Raw genomic sequence first — 20,323 nt, 5'->3', positions numbered from 1 at the left:
GCATTTCTATCTGTCAAAAATCATCACCAAACTTCTAGATAAAGACCTAAAGCACTTCAATATTAAACACCAAAATAAATATGCATTTAAGAAAAGATATTTTTTCCTATTTTGAAACCTTCCCTGTGGGAACTAAGAGGACCATTTTCCATGATTATGGGTTTGTCCAGTCTCACAAGAAAGGTGACCAAGTGGAAGGAATAGCTCTAACATATCTGGGACAGACCACTAATGAAAACTTTCCAGGGATTTTCATTTGCTAGGTTTTGATCCTGGGTCTCAAGAGTAGGTCGCTGCCTTATCACATTGGCCATGCAGCCAGTAAGATAACTACCCAATTTTTGGCTAATCACTGAATGAAGAAAGTTGTAATAAACATGTACAGTACTTACAGGGATAGAGGCTTAATTCTCATCACTGGTGATAGATAAATATGAATATTAAAGAATAAATATTTGCAAAGCATAAATTGAACAGCAAATACCACCACACAGTTCAAAAATAAACAATTGGCAATTCCAACAGGTTATAGAGAATATATAAAAATTTAAAATGGCAAATGTAAAGAGAGAAAGTTCATTTACAATTTATATTAACAACATGTAATATATAATTTAATGTCAATGTGGATGTAAGTTCAACAATAATTGTAAATGATTACAAATGTATTTTTTCTCATCAAAATTATAAAACAATTTTAAGTGAGGAATTACTATACAAAATAAAAATTGTAAATTAAATGATATATCAGTAAATAAATGTACTTCACAGAGCATTATATATAAATTGAATAATTACTTAAATAAAAATTGTAAATTAAATCATCCTTACTTTATGCCTTCCTTGTAAAATATAATCGAGTGCTTGTTGCTTAATTGCTCCACTGCTGTCATAAAAAGAAAATGGTTTTTCACAAGGCACAATTGTGTAAATATCTGGGAGAAAAAAAAATATATATTATAAAGTATTAGAGTATCTAACCTAAACAAGAAATTGTTTTAGAATAATTTTATACTTCAAAATAAAAGCAAACAAAATCTTACTTAAACTGGTTTCTTCTTTTTCACTACATATTTGCGAGTCGCTGATTGTATCAGTAATATGACTTATTACTTCTCCTAGAAGAAAACCTTCCTAAAATAATAATATTTGACGAAAGTTAATTTCAAATGTTTTCAGATTTTTACATGTTTTTAGTTCTTATCTTTTTCCCTCATTAAAAATGATTTGGATAGATGATTTCCCATTTGTCTCTATAAAAACACATACTTCGAATCAGTAAAACAATTGAATGAAAATATATGTAACTGAAACATAGTATGTAAGTTGGAACATTAAGCTTCAATAAAGCAACTACAACAGGAGATTAATAACAAAATCTACAAAAAAGTTAGTTCATCAACTCTCTAAATATTAAAATATATATATCATCAACAATTTGGACGGTTAACATTCACTGTGTTGTATATAATTATTTATAAAGTATAAGAATTAAAAACATTTAACTATTTGAAATTATTCAAATATTTAATGTAACAAAATATATTAAAACATTTTATCATTCATTATGATGGAAATTCAAAAAATGTTTCCATAATGTCTTTAATATGCCACTATAAAATTATTTCATTTTAACTTTTTTCAATCATTCAATACTTCTAATGAAAAAATATTTTATAAACTATATTCTATAAATTAAAACGTATTTTCAATTTCAAATTCTTCATTGAAATGAGATCACCTCCCATCCAGATTTTAAAAAATACAAAATAAAATACAAATGTACTTGTTGACATATTTTATTCATAACTCTACAGGCACCACTAATGTGACATCAATAATAATCACCACAAATCTGGCACTGTTAAAGCAACATGCATTACTATGACAATACTAGTGTATAAAATTATGAATGCAAAGCAGTATATAATTTTTTTATGCATAGAAAATGAGAAAATGAGCAAATATTTATTGTGACAATGCTGGGCTGCAATTTTTAATTTACTTAATTTAAAATATATGCTCTCCATCTCAAATTAGTAGTGGCTTGTCCTTGTACATCATACTTTCCTTTAAAAATAGTCATACTGGTCATATATCTAACATCTTTCAAGGGAAAATTGTGTTGTTTTGATGCTGCTTTTCTGCCTATTGAATACAACCAGTTGATATTAACAATGCTACCTAGCCTGCTCATTTCTGCTGAAACTCATCAGGACGACTTGGAAAGACTCAGTCTTGCTAAATTTTGATACTACACTTGAACCAGTGACAGAATATTCACTAGTGGTTCCTCCTCAATTGTATCAGTTTGCTGACTGACTGACTCTCTATACATTATTCTTCCATTATACAGTACATATCCAGATGTAACAAGTGTGTATCATCAAACTGTACAAATTCTCAGAAAATACCTAAATATTAATCAAATGGTGTAAAAACACAATGTTTACTTTACAATAGATTGGACTAGAAAAATATCCATTATTCTCAGTTACAGATCCACTGAAAAGGAGATAAAATTACATTAATTTGGCAGGACTTGGGGAAAAATCCATTATTCTGAGAATCCATGTTTCTGCAATCTGTTAAATGAGAATCTACTGTATGATGGTGGAGACAAATTTGATTTTGTATAAAAAATGAATAATTATGATATTAAAAACAATAGTGATGAAAACATCATGAAATTAAAAAAATCACAAATTATTGAGTGATGATTGTCTTGTTACAAAAATAAGGATATGCCATAGAGAACAATACAAACAATGCTTATATCAATACAAAAAAATTCTGAATGCAATTTCGGATCTAGTATTGAGTCCAAGTTTAAGTACTAAAATCCAAAAAATTTCTTAGCATTGCGCATGGCAGAATGTCACTCATTGAATTCTTGGACTTGCAAAGGGCTAATTTCATTTTTAACTTAACATCTCAAATTTTGTTCTAATTTAATTTTTTCTAAAAATAACAAATCAATTTAGAATTTGTATTCTACAATGTTTTTTTGTATTCTATGAGAGCTGAAGATGGCTATAATGAACATTTCTAAATGAAAAAGGTTACCAACATCTTGAAAATTTTAAATTATATCATGAAGCTAAGACCAAACTACTAAGTTTCGGGCAGTTTCACAATAATAATTATTAGTACAATTTATATAAAGGAACAACACCGGAGTGAAAATAAATGAAAATCAACAACTTTAGTGCCTTTGACCGGTGTGCTTCTCTCTTCTTTCTCCGTTACGCCTGACGAAGAACCAACGAGGTTCGAAAACGTTTGCGTTTTACAGAGAAAGAAGAGAGAAGCACACCGGTCAAAGGCACTAAAGTTGTTGATTTTCATTTATTAGTACAATTTATTATCTTTCTTCATATGTTATGTTTTATACATTATAAAAAAGAATTACTGTTTTTTAATATAGATTTTTATGTATTATAATTAACAAACATAAGCTTAAACCACTTATAATTTATTTAGTAATCTAATATAAATAAAAGCCTGAATATGTATATTCTACTGAAATAAATCAATAAATCTTCATAAAAAATTTTTTAACACTATTAGTAAAATTAGCAGTATAGTCTTCATTCCAAGTTTAAAATTATTTACATACATTGTTAAAAAATCTCTTTCCAAATGTTTAAAATTTTATTAAGAACAGATGCTTAATGGTAATTTTTGTGACACATTTTAATCTTTTAATATGAATATATGGTTTCATGTGAGATTTCAAAACTTGTACATGAAAAGGAATATTTATTCTTCTAGGATTAAGAACTATTCAATTGAAAAACTCCTCATTGTTCTCAAGAAGTTGTGCTAGGTATATGAATACTAGATAATAGCCATAGGAAAAATTTTACAGAAAAAAATAACAAAAATCTCACTACTATGTAAATATCTAAAAGGTAATCAGTTGTTAGTGTCCAAAAACTTCTTTATAGACTATTTATTTGAGCTAAAACTATTTTAAAAGAGATACAAAAGAATAAACAAAAATTAATTTACTTCTCTTCAACGTCTTCATTATGATAAATGCATTTCAATTCAACAATCCTCATCAGCATCACATATTTCATCTTTTTGATAGTTGCTAAAACTTAAAAATGGCACATAAATCTAACATCATGCAATATACATCTTACTTATTATTATACTACTTATAGATTTTAACCTTCTGACAATTTTTTATTTTTATCAATGTCATTTACAATTACATGCCACTCCAGGGAAATTACTATATCTGTGTTTAAATTTATTACATTTATACACAGTCGACTCCGCATAAGTCGACACTGTAGGTTAATTAGTCATTTTCTGTGGTCCCGGCCGACTTACACAGGCATCAATGTTATTAACCTTAAAAAACTCTGTTTACTTGACATCGTTTAACTCGTCACCACTGGATAAATCAACATACTTTTTCTGTTTCACACTTTTTAGAATGTCTGACAAGTCAACTTCCCTCCTGAAAAAATGAGTTCACACTATACAACTAAGTTGTGTGGTGTGAACTCATTTTTCAGGGGGGAGTCGACTTATCAGAATTCTAAAAAGTGTGAAACAGAAAAAGTATGTTGATTTATCCAGTGGTGACGAGTTAAACGATGTCAAGTAAACAGAGTTTTTTAAGGTTAATAACATTGATGCCTGTGTAAGTCGGCCGGGACCACAAAAATGAGACTATGTAACCCACGAGTGTCAAGTTATCCTGGTGTCGACTTATGCAGAGTCAACTGTATTTTTGCTTGCAATTTTTTTTCTATTATAGCAAAATGTTCTTTAATTTATTTTCTTTTTTGGTATTTCTTTTGTATAATAATATATTTTACAATTATTTTCCATTAACTTGCAATTCTGAGATTCTACCTATTGTATTCAGAATGTAACTCAAGACTTTCCCCACAGATTATTTTGTAAAAATATTTGTATGGATGTTTAATGTAAATATAAATTTTTTTTATATACTCAACTCATTGTACTTCCAAGTTAGACATGTACATTCTGTAAAGTTTCAGCATTAAAAGAAAAAAAAGACATTATACAAAAAAAAAATATTTAATCAGGGAGATATTCTTCAGAACATACCTATACATACATCAAAAAATTGATATCCTATGGTTTTTGTATGCTTCTGTGGCTGACTGACTATTGCCATATGTATCTAGGTAAAGAGGTGGTCCTAAAAAATACTAAGATTCCTTAACTCTAAACTCTGAAATTACTTCTATGTTTTTAGAGACTAAATTGTTTCTATCCCTCAGGATACAAGGGAAAGTTATATCAACACACCAGAACCTTTTTAAATCTCAGTAAGAACAAATTTCAGTTAAAACTAATGTTTTCAATCATAATCACGGTCTTCCTCAGGTTTTTGACCAGTAAAATTCGAATATGGAATGCGTCGAACATGTTTAAAAAGCAAAACTATATAACTTCCCATGTTTAATTAAAAAGAAACATGGTAAGTTACATAGAAAAAGTAGTCAAACAGCTTTTCCATTGGCCAATTTCGTTTTGAACAGATAAGGCTGATTTAGGCCAATTTCATGTTTAAAGATTTGGTTAATGTGAGCATAGGTATACAAAATGGCGGTGCTTCTGGTCGCCATCTTGTGTGCACACGCAAATGTGCAAACAAGATGGCGACCATCAACAATAACATAAACGCGCCTATATTTAATCTTTTTTAAAACCGAAACATTTTTAAAACGTAAATTTGCTACTTACTTTTTTCCCTGCTTTTGGTTACTTTTCCAACTCTTGGACCAGAAACGAAAAATAAAAAAGTCATCATACTACCTATAAATTCAATCAATGCATGGACGAAGTGAATTACAAGATTCTATATATCAGTGGTTCGAACAAAATTTGCCTGTATTGTACATAAATTTTACTCCTCTTAATAACTGCAGTCTTATGATTCACATCTCTCGACTTTTCATCTATGATAGGCAGCGTCTCCATAGAGGTTGGCACCTGCGATCCACGGCCACCTAGCCTTCCATGTGTCGTTCACGGTTGTCTTTCGTGTCAGAAATCACTATTACATATCCTTGGTTATGACAAATTTAACACGTTTAACACACATTTGCACACTTTAAACAGCCATACATTTGAACCACATATAAACCCTTTACAAAATTTTTACCTCACTTACACAATGTTAACACACCTTTAATACACTTTTATGACATTTAACACGCATTAAACACATTAATGACACGTTTATCATGTTAATTACCATTGACAAACTTTCCTCCTCAATAACTTTAGACTTCGAGTAAATTGTACAAACTTTGAAAAAACACAGACACTTAAAAAATTAACAAAGTACTGTACATAATCCGTCTACATCGTAACCAAAATTTGAAATTCACATTATTCCTCATGTTTCCTGAAGAGAATTTTTTGATGGATATTTGCATACGAAGGCATCATTACTATCAGCGCCATCTACATTTCTTTTCTAAAAACACTTGCCATCAAGGCGACCGGAAGCGCTGCCATTTTGTATACCTAGGCTCACATTAACCAAAGATTTAAATTACATCACTGTTCCACAGGAAATTGTCTCTTTGCTATGATATTGTAATCACTCCTTACTATTTAATTGAAAGTAATTAGATCTGATCATAGCTTCTTAATAAATGTTACTCACAGTTAATTTTTAAACTGCATACTCAGGCAATCTTCACCTTTCAGTGAACTCACTATGACAGTACATAATGCTTTGATATTCCTAAACTGCTTTCAATATGCCAAATTCACACTTTGATACATTTTCAATTGAAAAATTTTGAGTAACAATAGAATCCAAATTAACCAAGATGAACTTTTAAATGAGGTCTGTCCTGAAAGTTTGCAAACTTTGCAATTAGAAGTTGTTTGCATTTTCCGAGAAGCTACTTAGTTTTGTCACCTTCAGAGTAGTTCCCTCCTGAGTGTGTGCACTAATTGCAGCATTTCTGCCATCAAAGGAACACTTCTGGGATGATGTGCAGCAATTCTAGCAAATTTTTTAATAGCATCAATAAATTCAAAATGGTAACTTTTGAGAATGGATTTTAATTTGGGAAACAAAATAAATCTGTTAGGGCTTAATCTGATAAATATGGAGGTTGAAAACAAAAAGCATCAAGTTCTTGGCCAAAAACTTATCAGCAGTGATTTGTGGATGGACACCATGGTCATGATGCCTCTTTCTTTTTTGACTGCTTTCTTTTTATTCTGACATGTAATTTATTATAGGTTGAAGCTAATTTAACAATGTTAAATTAAAAGGAGGATTTTCATTTATTCGGACCTTTAAAGACATTTTTGGCAGGAAAATGTTTTGCGGATCAGAAATTTAATCTCTGATCCACAAAACAATTTCATGCCAAAAATTTCAGAACAATTGAATACAATGCAGAATCACATGAATAGAAATAGTGATAGGATACAAAATAATTTATTAGAGAGGAACAATGTTGAGTATAGATTTTGTTTTAGTTGTAAAGATAGTAAAAAGTATATTGAAGAAACAAAAAGAAAACTAAAAATGTGGCTGGAGAACACATAAATTTGTTCAAAAATAATTTTATAATTTGGTTGCTCAACATTGTTATAGTGCTGGATGTGAAATAGTTAAGAAAATAGTAATAGTTAAAAATGAAAAGCGTACAACAAAAGAAGTTTATGTACTGTACATTTAGACATAAAATTGGAAGAAGCAAAATGGATAAATCATAATACAAGCTTAAATGTAGATAGGGGTTGGCTACTATGTGTAGTAGGAATAGGGGCAGTAATGGTTATGTGGCATGAGGTTTTGTATTGTAATCTAGAAATATCTGACAGACAGTTTAGGAAGTTTCATGTAAGCAATAGGCAATATTGGATGTTATTGAAATTTAAAGAGTTTATGTAAGGATGTATTTTTGAATTTATGGGTCTGCAATTTTAAAATTGCAGACCTGTAAATTGTCATTGGTGTCTGTCTGTCCTTTCTGAATCTTGAGGACAGAGTTAAATAGATGAAAGGTTGAGACCAGAAATAGAAAGAGTTGGAGGCGATTAACCAAATAACTATACACAAACTTCCAGTTTGGTCTGGAAGTCACATTATTTCAATTCAAAAATTTTCTCCAGAAGAATGACGACTGGTATGACTGTTGTTAACAGGAAAAGTACGATGATGTACAGGGATACTACTAAAATCAAGAGCACTGTATATCAAGATCTAAAAAATTGCAGCCTGGCATTGTGATGATGTCACAATAAACAATTGCTCATTGTAAGTAATTTTTGGATTCAGAAATATTTATTTTTTGGATGGATTCAGAAATATTTATTTTTTGTAAAATATTTTATGGAACATTTTACAAAATACCGAAAGAATTTTTATGATAAGTAGCAGCAAAATGTTAACAGATTAGATAAAGAATTTTAATTAACCCCTTTACTATGATGCAGTCAGTTGCACTATACCCTTCAAAACAACAATCCAAACTGCAGTCACTCAAAGTTACTCTACACATTTTATTTTAAAAAATTCACCAAAAATCAAATTTTTATCCTACAGATACAAAAAAAAAATCGCATATATTCATTACTTTACTAGCAGATGAGCCCAGCATTGCTCAGGCAGAAAATAATGGTAGCAAAGATTAAGATTATTAGATTATAGTCGATCTTACCAGTTTTCACCAGGTGCAACAACCAGCACAGGTGCTCTCTCTCTTCGATCAACCCATCATTAATTTTAAATTCTAAAATCTAAGAAAACTTGTTTAGAACATTATACTTCAAATTTGGAATGAATTCAAATATTCGTTCAAATTCGTTTATTTTGGATTTATTGTTTTTGGGTTACTCCAACAGTGGAAATGATTAAAATATTTATTAATTTCCAAAATGTATACTTTATGTGCCACTATTTGCTTTCCTTCTTTATTATTTACACTTTATACTGACTAAAACTAACTCTCTCCTCCTTTTCCCTGGGAGAGTTGTATTTCCAAAAATTCCTTCTTAATGTGTATTCTCATGGCCTACCCTACTAAAATGCAGTCAAAAACACAGAAAACCGCATCTAAAATAGTACAATAGAAGCAGAACTCTTCAGGGTAATCTTTAATCCTCTGCCTTTTCCCCGCAGGGGTTTCCAAAAATTTTTTATTAGGATGCACTGTCATGGTATACTTTACTAAAGTGCAGTTAAAAATAAAAGAACTATCTAAAACAGTACAGTAGAAGCTGAGTTTTTTAGAATAAGTCTTAATCCTCCCCATCTCCCCCATGGGGGAATTTCAAAAGATCCCTTCTTAGTGTACATTCTCATGAAGTACCCTAACTGTGTACCAAATTTCAACTTTCAATTCCTAACTGTTTGGGCTCTGCACTTATTATCATCAACCCATCTCGATTATATTTTAAGATGTAGTTTTTGGAACAACAATGTATAATCATTCAGAGTAGAAATTACTTAAAATAATGTTAAATTGCGACTTAAATTTTTGATGTTATAAAATTACTTTACTTTGTCAAAAAATAAAATTCTCCAATTTTGTTCTTTGCTTTTAACACCAAGCCAGCACAAAAGAGAATATTGTTTTGTACACAATGATGTACGATACATGCATATTTATCTATTTTTTCAGAAACAATATCATCACTTTATATGAAACAGTCCATATATACTAATTCTCTCTCTCTTCGATAAACTCTCTTAGGTTAGTAGAACATTTCATTTTAAGCAATAGGCAACTTTAGGCAGCAAGCAGAAAATACTGAAACTATAGAACAATAAAACACACTAGATAAAGAAGAATCGATTAGTAAATGTGTGTTATTTGTTTGAGAAAATAAGTAAATAAAATAAAACTAGAACAAAAATTAATAATAAATAACTAAATATATATATATTTCTTAACTTATAGGCAGTAAATACTGAAATTGTAAAACAATAAAATCACTAGAAGAGGAAAATAAAAAAAAAAAAAGAACATGACTTGTGCATGTGCTTCCTTCGTTTAAAAATTAAAATATTTAAAAAATAATAAATTAATAGAGAGGTTGAGACTGAAGTTTTAAATGTGAAAACGTGTACATCGTACATTCAGCTCCGCTTTCCCGTAAGCCTAGAAGTTTGGCAATGGTCTTTGGAATGTCAAGCATGATTCCACTGACTTACCAAATGCCATTGCCAAACTTCTAGGCTTACAGGAAAGCGGCGCTGAACGTCCGATGTACACGTTTTCACATTTAAAACTTCGGCCTCAACCTCGGTATTTATTGTGCCTTTTTACTCATCAAAACCTTATTAATGCCTGGTGTGCAACTGGACCACAACTGTAATCACTTATATATCTGTTTGAGATATAGCTACAGTATTTGCCAAGGTTTGCAGTTATCAAATAATTCTATCTGGATGTATAACATTTTTGCCATTAAATATGTACTGTCTGTTTTCAGTTTAATCTATGGTTTCAACATTTTAAATAATATACAGTCAAAATAAAACAGTTTTCACTTCCAGCATAGAAGTTTTAATCAAACTAATGTTTTTGTCCTTTATTTAGAAAGGTCTTCAAGCTACGGTTTAAAAAGAATACACTCAAAAGGGAAATGTTTCCACTAGAGTACACTTGAAAGTAGAACATTTCAAAAAGAATTTGCACAATTTAAATATTCAAACTATATTCTTGATAAATTCTCACACATTATTTTTTGGCATTAAAGAATTAAAGCTTGTTAAGTTGGCAATTCTGAAGGTTGGTTACACTATGGCAAAATTCAATTTCATTAACCTAAAGAGATTTAAGGGCATTATTCCCACTTTCTACCATGGATGTCAGCAACAAAAAGTTTGTGTGTGTGTTTCAATCCCTACTTAGGCCTGATTTCATTGCATCTCGCTAGACTTTTTAGAAGACACACACTGTCCATTACACCTTTGTTCTCTTTATGCATACTCTTAAGTAACAATAGAGACTGATACCTCAGTATATTAAAGATTTGGGATATACATACCTTTAAGTATGGAAACATCATTTCCAGTTACATATATTTAGGCACTGCCATGAGAATGCTAGCCAATAGATTATCAAAACATCAGGATGGCAAATTCATAAAAGAGATACACCAGAAAAATTGTCAAGAGGAGTTTAGATCACAGCTACATGCCTTCATATTCAGAGTAGTCTTTAATGTGTCAGTGGGGACTGTATCTGGAAAACTTTGTATACATGGTATATCATTAAACAAAACATGCAATAACCCAGTACAAATAACAAAATAACATCAGTAATATCCAGCAAATAATATACTTTGAACAACAAAGCAACCATCAAGTTCACTTCCTGAACATTAAATCTTAAATGTCATTGTTGACATCTACTACACTTAATTGATGATCATATTTCAACTAAAGTTTACAGAAAACCAGAGTACAAGCAACTATTCATTCCATCAGAATCCAGAGACTCCTTATCTATTTAAAACGATATTCTCTTTATTATGAAATGCTAAAGTCCCTATCAACAAGCATAGTTTATCTGGGGTTTATTCTGTCCCCATTATGGACAACAGATTCAACAAGATATGGATCTACATCAGAGCTGTTAACATAAATATCCCTCATATAACACGGCACTTCTTCAACACGGTTTTGTTCTAACACAGTTTGAAAATTAGAGATATCCCCATACAACACTGTTTCTGGTTTAGCTCTAATACGATTTGAAAATTTGGGAAATCATCCATACAAAGTTCACAACCTTTAAGTGCAAACTCCTTTATTTGTTACCACTTAATTACTTGCTGTTCTCTCAATTACTTTTATTTCCTTTGGAATTAGTACAAGGTTGCTGTTGAGAACAAATCACACAGGAACACCAAGTGGTAAAAGTAGGTTTATTTTCTATGATTTATTCAATATTTTTTATTCAAGTACGCACATGTGTTATCTCAAATTTGTCCACAATTTTTAGAATATTGAAATTTTCAAATTTTTTTTTGTGTTTTTAGTCAGGTTTAATGAAAACTGATAGGACAAAGAAGAAAAAAATTGTACTAGCTTTCCTTTCAATCAGATGATGTTGCTGCTTTCAGACTAAGACTGTCACTGTGTTTTGTTTTTATAGATTAAATAACTTTAATAAATAGGCCTGATTTCATTGCATCTTGCTAGACTTTTTAGAAGACACATTCTGTTCATTACACCTTTGTTCTCTTTATGCATACTCTTATGTAACAATAGAGACTGATACCTCAGTATATGAAAGATTTGGGATATACATACCTTTAAGCCAATAAAAGGTGTTTTATAATAAAAAGGTAGAATTTTTAGGTAACTGTTATTAACCCTCAATAAACACTCAGATAAAACTGTTATTAACTTTTTTTTTAACTATAGGTAAACCATAAAAATTTGTAAAAATGATGAACAAAATACAGCAGTATCTCAATACTCTAACTGTTCTCAACTCAAACAATTTGGTATTCAAATACAGATTCTAGAAAAAGAAAAATTACTCAGTACCTGACCGAACAAACGCAACCCTCTAAAACAAATTTTCAATTAACAACATACAGTGGAACCTCGCTTAACGAGCACCTCACACAACGAGTATTTCGCATAACGAGCAAAACAAAATATAAAAATTTGCCTCGCTTAACGAGCGATGTTTCACATAATGAGTGACGAGGAGAGGGGAAGTCCCGAGTTGTGTGCATGCGGCATGCTCCATCAGTCTGTGTTTAGCACTTGTTCCGCTAGCATCTTAGTGTCGCTTGCAATCACATATTTTTCCAAAGTTGTGTTCACACATATTACTTATAAACACCAACAACCATAGCCCATTATATAATAAACATGCCAAACGATATGCCAAATTTTTGGGTCATTAAATTTAATGACCAATTTCAAATTAAATTTTAGAAATGTCTGAATTAAAAATAAACTATTTATAATTATTAAATTTAATACGAGATGGAAACATAACTGCCTACCTCTAGTCAAATTAATTAATTTCTAATATTTAATTATAGCCTTTACATAACCCAAGAATTTGGCATATCGTTTGGAGTGTTTATCAAATATATTAGCTGTGATTTTTTTTTTTGTTTCTGCAAATCAAATTCTCATTTCAGGATGGTTCATTCCGCACTAGAAGAAATGATGATGATGATTCATGCTCCTTAACAGTGTATATTGTACAATTTTTCTTTGAATAAACGTTACACATAAAACATTTGAGTATTTTTTCGGCATGGAACACATTATCATATTTTACATTAATTTCTATGGAAAAAATTGTTTTGCTTAACGAGTGTTTCGCATTACGAGTAAGACTCTGAATTATGCTCGTTAAGCGAGGTTCCACTGTATTTTTATTTTATTTTATCATAAAAATTTTTTATGGTTAAAATAAAAGAAATGAAGATGTTGCTAATATTTTTGTGATCAAGATCAATAAGATCAATAATAAACCAGCAACAAGCTGATCAACTTTGCCAGCAAAATTTAAAATTTTGGTGAAGCCATCTATAATATTTTTTTAATAAACTTTTTATATTTTTAACTAGTATAAAATGGCAAAAAGCTTAAGTTTGAAGATGGGGATAGGTTTTATAAAAAATTGTAAATGCTAATAATGAATAAAATCATCATTAAGTTTGACTCTACTGGAGATATACACAATACTCTATCTCCCCAAGCCCTCGACCTTTGATCACCAAAATTCAATAGCATGAATCTCCTAACAAACCTCCCTGCAGAATTTCAGAAATTTTCAAAGAAAGCACAGAGGGTGAACAAAATCACACCCCATACACACACCCACACTAATATCCATACATACAGAAAAACCTGAAATTTTTTTTTGCATTTGATATTTCCAGATGTTTTAAGTCCAAAAATGTAAAAATCTTGGGGAAGGCATTTTTTGACCAATTGCCTTGGTCAAAAAATTTTACCCTCTGTTATATATAACAGCCAGGAAAGTAAAAAATCTCAAATAATAATGATACTTTTAAAAACAAAATGCCCTCATTTAACTAAAATTAATATTAACATGTAATATAGTACTTTTAATTATAATTTTTAGTTAATTATTCATTGGAAATATGTTTATTAAAGCAATCAATAATTTATTTCTCTTAGCAAAATTATATTTTTTTTCATTACATGGGGTTACATTCGAAAAGTTTGTTTTGTATTAGTTTCATATAACACAGCACTTTTTCAAAATGCAACTACCATGTTATGCAAGGGATACTTGTATCAAGGAACATCATTATTCTATCCTAAAGGCCCTGCTGACCACAGTATTACTGCAACTGAAGTCATTTGCAACTGAAAACAATATACAGGTATGGTACTTATCAACAAAGTCAGTCTCATACAGCCAATTAAGGAAAAGACCAATCTGAAACATGTAGAAAAACTAAATTTACTAAGCTATTATTCAGAATACTGCAATAAATTACAGAGAAGCCAATACATTCTCTAAAGCAGTGATTCCCAAACTTTTTCGATCCACCACTCCCTTTGTTCCATAAAGTTATACCCAACGCCCCTAACCCATTCTCTCTTGTATGAGAAAGGATTGGAAATATTCTTAGGAAAACTTTTCTATGAATCTCACACTTTGTGCCCTTACCGTACATTGTTCTCAACATCTGGAAACCATTAAATGCAATGTTTCCTCTCATCAGTTTAACAGAGGAAAGGGAACAGCTGTCAGTGACCCCAACTTTTGCTTTTGGTCACCGTTTAGTACCCTGCCTCCAGCGCCCCCTAGATTTACTCATTGCCCACAAGGGGACATTATCGCCCACTTTGAGAAATGCTGCTCTAAAGCATGGAAGTCCATCTTTGAAGTACATCCACAATTTAAATCTTAAGTTTAAAAAAAATCCAATTTTGGGATATTTTTATATTAGGAAGATTGATGTTATTAAATTTTGGTGGTTATAGGTCAAGGGGTGGGAGACAAAGGGAGGTCATGTGTCAAATCTTGAGTAGGGTTGGACTTAATAATGATTTCATTTGTTATTAGCATTTACAATTTTTTTGCAAAATCATCTCTACCCACAAAATTTGCCATTTTATAAAAATTAAAAAGTTTTTTAATAAAATATCATAACAGATGATGCCAACAACTGCCGAATTATCGGGCTAGCAAATGGCTATAGTAATATTAATAATTTAAGTTAATTTGGTACTAGAGTTAGGCGCCATCTCTTGCTAAATTTAATAATTAGAATTTTAATTAAATAATTTAAATAAATTTAGGCTTAACTGGAAGAAAAGAATCAGCCCGAAGCGGGATACGAACCCGCAACTTCTGCACGGATAGCAGAAGTTGCGGGTTCGTATCCCGCTTCGAGGCGATTCTTTTCTTCCAGTTAAGCCTAAATTTATTTAAATTATTTAATTAAAATTCTAATTATTAAATTTAGCAAGAGATGGCGCCTAACGCCTAACTCTAGTACCAAATTAACTTAAATTATTAATATTACTATAGCCATTTGCTAGCCCGATAATTCGGCAGTTGTTGGTCTTTATATATAACGGGTTAGTTGTTTATTTAACAGATAATGCTACCAAATTTTTAAACATTGCCAGGAAAGTTAAGCAACTTTTTTCTTTTTGAAAAAATCCAGCAATGTACCATAGGAGACTGTGGAGAGAAGCTTGTAAGCAAAGCATCAGAGGTAAGAGTATAGTATATTTGTTACATGATGCATGATTTCATGTTTGTGATATTGTCATTTTGTAAAATTAATTTCACACACAGTCACTTTCAACTAATGTAGGGCCAGCTACATAGTTCTGTAACTAACTGGTATGTTGTGTGGATTGAACTTTTTTTTTATTATTCAATATGCAGACAATAGCAAGAATACAACACAACTAATTTTTTTATGCAAACATCTCAAAACCCACTACTAATATATTAGTAATAAGCCTAACTACTAATTAAAAATAATTGTAGAAAAGTAGCCCAATTTAATCTGGTAGTCATTTGGCTTATTATTGTTACTTTTAGATTTACTTAAATAAAATTGAACATAATAAGAAAACTTGTAATGTTTCCTGTATTAAATAGAATAAGTTCAATCCTCACAACATACCTAGCTGTGAGTTGCAGTTGGGCTACGTTAGTTTAAAGTAACCGTGCATATGAATTTTATAAGTGAAACATAAATTCAAATTAAAGTTTGAATGTGACATATGTATAGAGACCTATAATACTGTATGTTTTATTTTATGCGAAGATTAATCAAATTTTTGAACAATCACTACAGTTGAAGATATTGAAAAATACCATTTTATACAGTGGCAAAAGAATGAACAATAACAATTGACAATAAATTGTTGCAAGTTTCAAAACTTTAAATGATAATTATTTTTTCATTTATTAACACTATAGTACTGTATCAACATGGCATCTGGGTAGACAGTTAATATATTATCATAACAAAACTCAATATATTGCTTCTTTTGGCAGTATAATAAACAGAAGATCAAAAATAGAAAGTACAAAAAAGTCAAAAATTTTAGTTGTAAAATAATTTAATCATTATGAATTATTTGTATGTACTTAACAAGTCTATACAATAAACACTCTTTCTCATTTAATATCTAAACAAATTTGGTATTATAGGATTAAATATAAATTAAATCTTCAGAATTATATTCCATACAATTGTGCCTATTAAAAAGTATTTTAGCTCAAAAATCACATGCACACAATATAAATGAAGAACTTAACAAATAAAATGTAAAAATATAATATATAAACTGTCCTATTCAATAATCTAATTACTAAAAAAATTCTTAATCTAATTGGCAATAAAATTTTCATTGAGAAATTATATAAATAACCAAAACTCTGATGATTAAATTTAATAATAAAATTCATAACACATGAATATGTTAATCTGAATTTATATTATAAATTCAAAGTGAGATTTCATATATTTTCAAATTTTGTATAAAAAAATATTTTAAAATGATAAAAATTGAAAAATATCTTTGATCTGTTTCAATTGCTTTTTAATTAAACTCTGAAACTACTATCTTCAAAAAAAAAAAAAAAAAAGTATTTCCTTCTAACTTTAAAAAGAATTCTTTAAAAGTAAAACTTGCCAAAATATACATTCAGAACAAATCAGTCTTTTCTTATATTTAGAATCATTTGCAATCTTTCAAAAATTTTTTTAGCCTACAAAATAAAGTCAATCATCTCAAGTTTATATATAATGTTTGTAAGTTCATAAATACTTTTACATTAAATTAAATTAACAAAATATCACATGTCTTGTTAATAATAATTTTGTAATATTAGCAGAAAAAATTTTTGGTATTTTGATATTTACAATTTAAAAAAATATATATTTTAAAATTGTAAACAGAATGGAAAAAAATGTAATACTTTAACATGGATAGTATATGGGGCAAATACAACCCAAAGCATATTTATCTGGCCTTTATAGCTCCTTTTCAATAACAAGTTTTGTAGTCAACATTTGGACTAGTTTAAAGTGTATGAACTTTTCAAAAGTCAACTAGAGTTAATAGACTTGAGGCAAATGATCTTTATGGAAACTTATTTAAAGAATGAAATTCATTCAATTTTTAAAAATCTCTGCCAGAAGAAAATTTTAATAAGTCTTAAGGAGTTGGCTTAGAGATATTTTCAATTTTTGCTTCTACACGGGAACAAAATTTTTTTGAAATTGGAAATACACGAAATCAAAATATCAAACATCATCCCAACAATCTAAAATCTCTAACAGGAGATTTAATACTGGATGACACAAGAAACTTATTCTTAATTTTGATGGCATTCTTTTAAAAAAGGAGTTTCAAATTTCACATTGATTTATGTCTGTTATTATTCGGAGAAATTTAAATCTTAATCTTTGACTATATCTTTCATACACGGCTCCCAGACTTGTCTTTCACAGTTCACATGGTCCTTCTCAGAAAAAGATTGGAGACTCCCTGCTTTGAATGTTACATGTTAAAACTTTATAAATTTAAAGTTGACAAATAATAGTTATTACAGAAACTTTTTATGATTTCAGAGCGAAATTATTCACTTTTGTTAGGGAATTTTTTAATTGTTATAAATGCAAAATATTTAAACTAGAAAATTAACATAATGATACTTGAACTACTGAGAAATGCAATGCAAAATAGTAAAAACACTAGATGCTATTTTTCAGATATTTTTGATCACTTTAATCTCTAACACTTTTGGCCCTATTTAACCAACCTGAAGGAGGTCATTTAAACACAGCCAAAAATATTAGAGATTAAAGTAATTAATGCAATTTTTAAGGCATTTTTGGAGTGTTTATGATTTTTTTTTTTCCAGCAAACTCTGCTAGGAAAAATTCTTTTGTCTCCATCTCAACGGAACTTTTTAAATTTATGTCAAAAATTTAATTCTTAATTTACTATTACACATTTAATTTATTTTTTATAAGTTAAGATTGAAATTGCATTTTATTAGACAATAAAATTTTAATTTAGTAAAAAATTTAAAAATAAGGATATAATCTCTTAACAAGATTTAAAAAGCACAGATGTTTTTATAAAATAGCATTTTTATTTTTATATTTTTAAGAAAAAGGATTACAACCTTTTATTAGTAAGTTTTTAGAATGCTTTTAATTTTTAAAAATTCTAATCCTACTGAAATAATTGCCAATTTCTTTTGTAAACCAAAGTTGTACTTTTGACAAAGAATAATTTGAAATGCAAAGTGCAAATAAAAAGGCTAAAAATTTGCCTTATGATGGTGGTGTCCAAAAACAGGGACAAGAGGATAAACAGTAGTGTCAGAAATCACACCAAGTACAATAACATCAACATTATTATTGTTTGTTTTTCAATTTAAAATCACAAAAAATTTATGCCAATATTATTTGTTTTATGTGTAATTTATAAATTATAGTTTCATTTCAGAAAGTATGTTCTTGATCATTATATATATTTAGTAAAAGATGTATTTAAAGTTTATGAATAAATTATTTTTAAAAGAAAAATAATTTTTCTATTTGCATATCAGTAAATTAATTAATCACAAAGTAAATCATGCATATCATCATTCTTCTGTCGATAAGATGTAATGTTTATATAGATTCCTTTTGTCGGAAATTTTCAAAAACATCATTTGTACTTTTAATAAAGAAAAAATTCAAAATATTTCGTTGCATTTTTATTATATATTTAGCATATTTCAATTATTTTAAATCCGAAGTAGCTTTATGTGGCGTAACGGAATTAATTAAATAACCTCGGTAATCCTAATAATTAAATACAAAACAATCTAATAGCACAAAGTAATTTACAAAATCAAATATTAATTTTATATCAACTTTATCCTCTGGTATCGTTTGCTAAAATAGTGTATTATAATACATTATTAAATGTATATAGCAAAATCAATTATATAAAGAATCAAAATTATTCTTGCAGAAGAAAAATTTCAAGAAAATGATTATACAGCATAAAGGAAATGAATCTATTGCATAGAAACTTCCTCAAATAGTTCTGAAACGAAGGTAATAACTTTTTTACAATTAGTTTCGGTTTTTATCAATACAATATTTATTAAAAAGCATTAAATAATCGGTTCAGAGCTAAGTAGCAACGTCATAGTTAATTAAAGGGTATGAAGTTTTATTTAATAGAATTTACACATTGGTTAGTTATGACATTTAAGAAACAATTTGATGAAAGTGAAACTTGGAAAAGCACGCAAGTTGCTTTCGGTTTGTGTTAAATAATAAGGAACGGTTATTAGTTAAGAGTTTTTAATCTTCTTCATATAATGTTCTTTTCGTTTTTCTTACCTGATCTCCTTGACCATTTAGATGCTCGTAGAATAAGGAAGATAACAACGAACCACTAATATTGACACTCAAATCGGCTGCCATTTTGTTTGTGACTGGCGTCCGGCGTACTGTTTTCACGTTTATATATATTTACTTAAAATTCTTCTTAGAAAAATCGTAATTAAAAAAAAAATTACTTTGAATTATCGCCAATAATTTTTCAAAATTTAATAAATTCGTTTTAAAAATTTATTTTTCTTATAATATAAAAATTAGGGAATTCACTTGTAATCAAATTTCAATAATAAAATTATATTAATTTTGTTGTTAATTAGAAATTAATTTATGTGTAATTAATATAAATTAAAACAAATTTCAGTAATGTATGTTATAGATTTTATATAGTCTTAATTTGTATATTCAGTACTGTATATAAAAAATCTATAACATATTTCGTTACTGGAATTCGTTTGTT

General features: G+C 29.1%; 1 protein-coding gene across 1 annotated transcript in view; it reads right to left on the bottom strand.

Moving 5' to 3' along the window:
• LOC136973228 (BRISC complex subunit Abraxas 2-like) overlaps positions 1-20,018 on the bottom strand; it is a 35,621-nt gene extending 15,603 nt beyond the window's left edge. The window contains exons 1-3 of the mRNA XM_067267932.1: positions 19,867-20,018; positions 1,044-1,134; positions 832-935 (exon numbers count right to left, since the gene is read on the bottom strand). Coding sequence (XP_067124033.1) covers positions 832-935; positions 1,044-1,134; positions 19,867-19,950 — 279 coding nt within the window. The 5' untranslated portion in view covers positions 19,951-20,018. The remainder of the gene's footprint in view (positions 1-831; positions 936-1,043; positions 1,135-19,866) is intronic.
• Positions 20,019-20,323: the final 305 nt, after the last annotated feature.

The sequence above is a fragment of the Centruroides vittatus genome, unplaced genomic scaffold, assembly GCF_030686945.1.
Source record: "Centruroides vittatus isolate TY-2023 unplaced genomic scaffold, ASM3068694v2 contig_3119, whole genome shotgun sequence".
Taxonomy (NCBI): domain Eukaryota; kingdom Metazoa; phylum Arthropoda; class Arachnida; order Scorpiones; family Buthidae; genus Centruroides; species Centruroides vittatus.
This window is presented reverse-complemented; position numbering and strand designations above follow the sequence as displayed.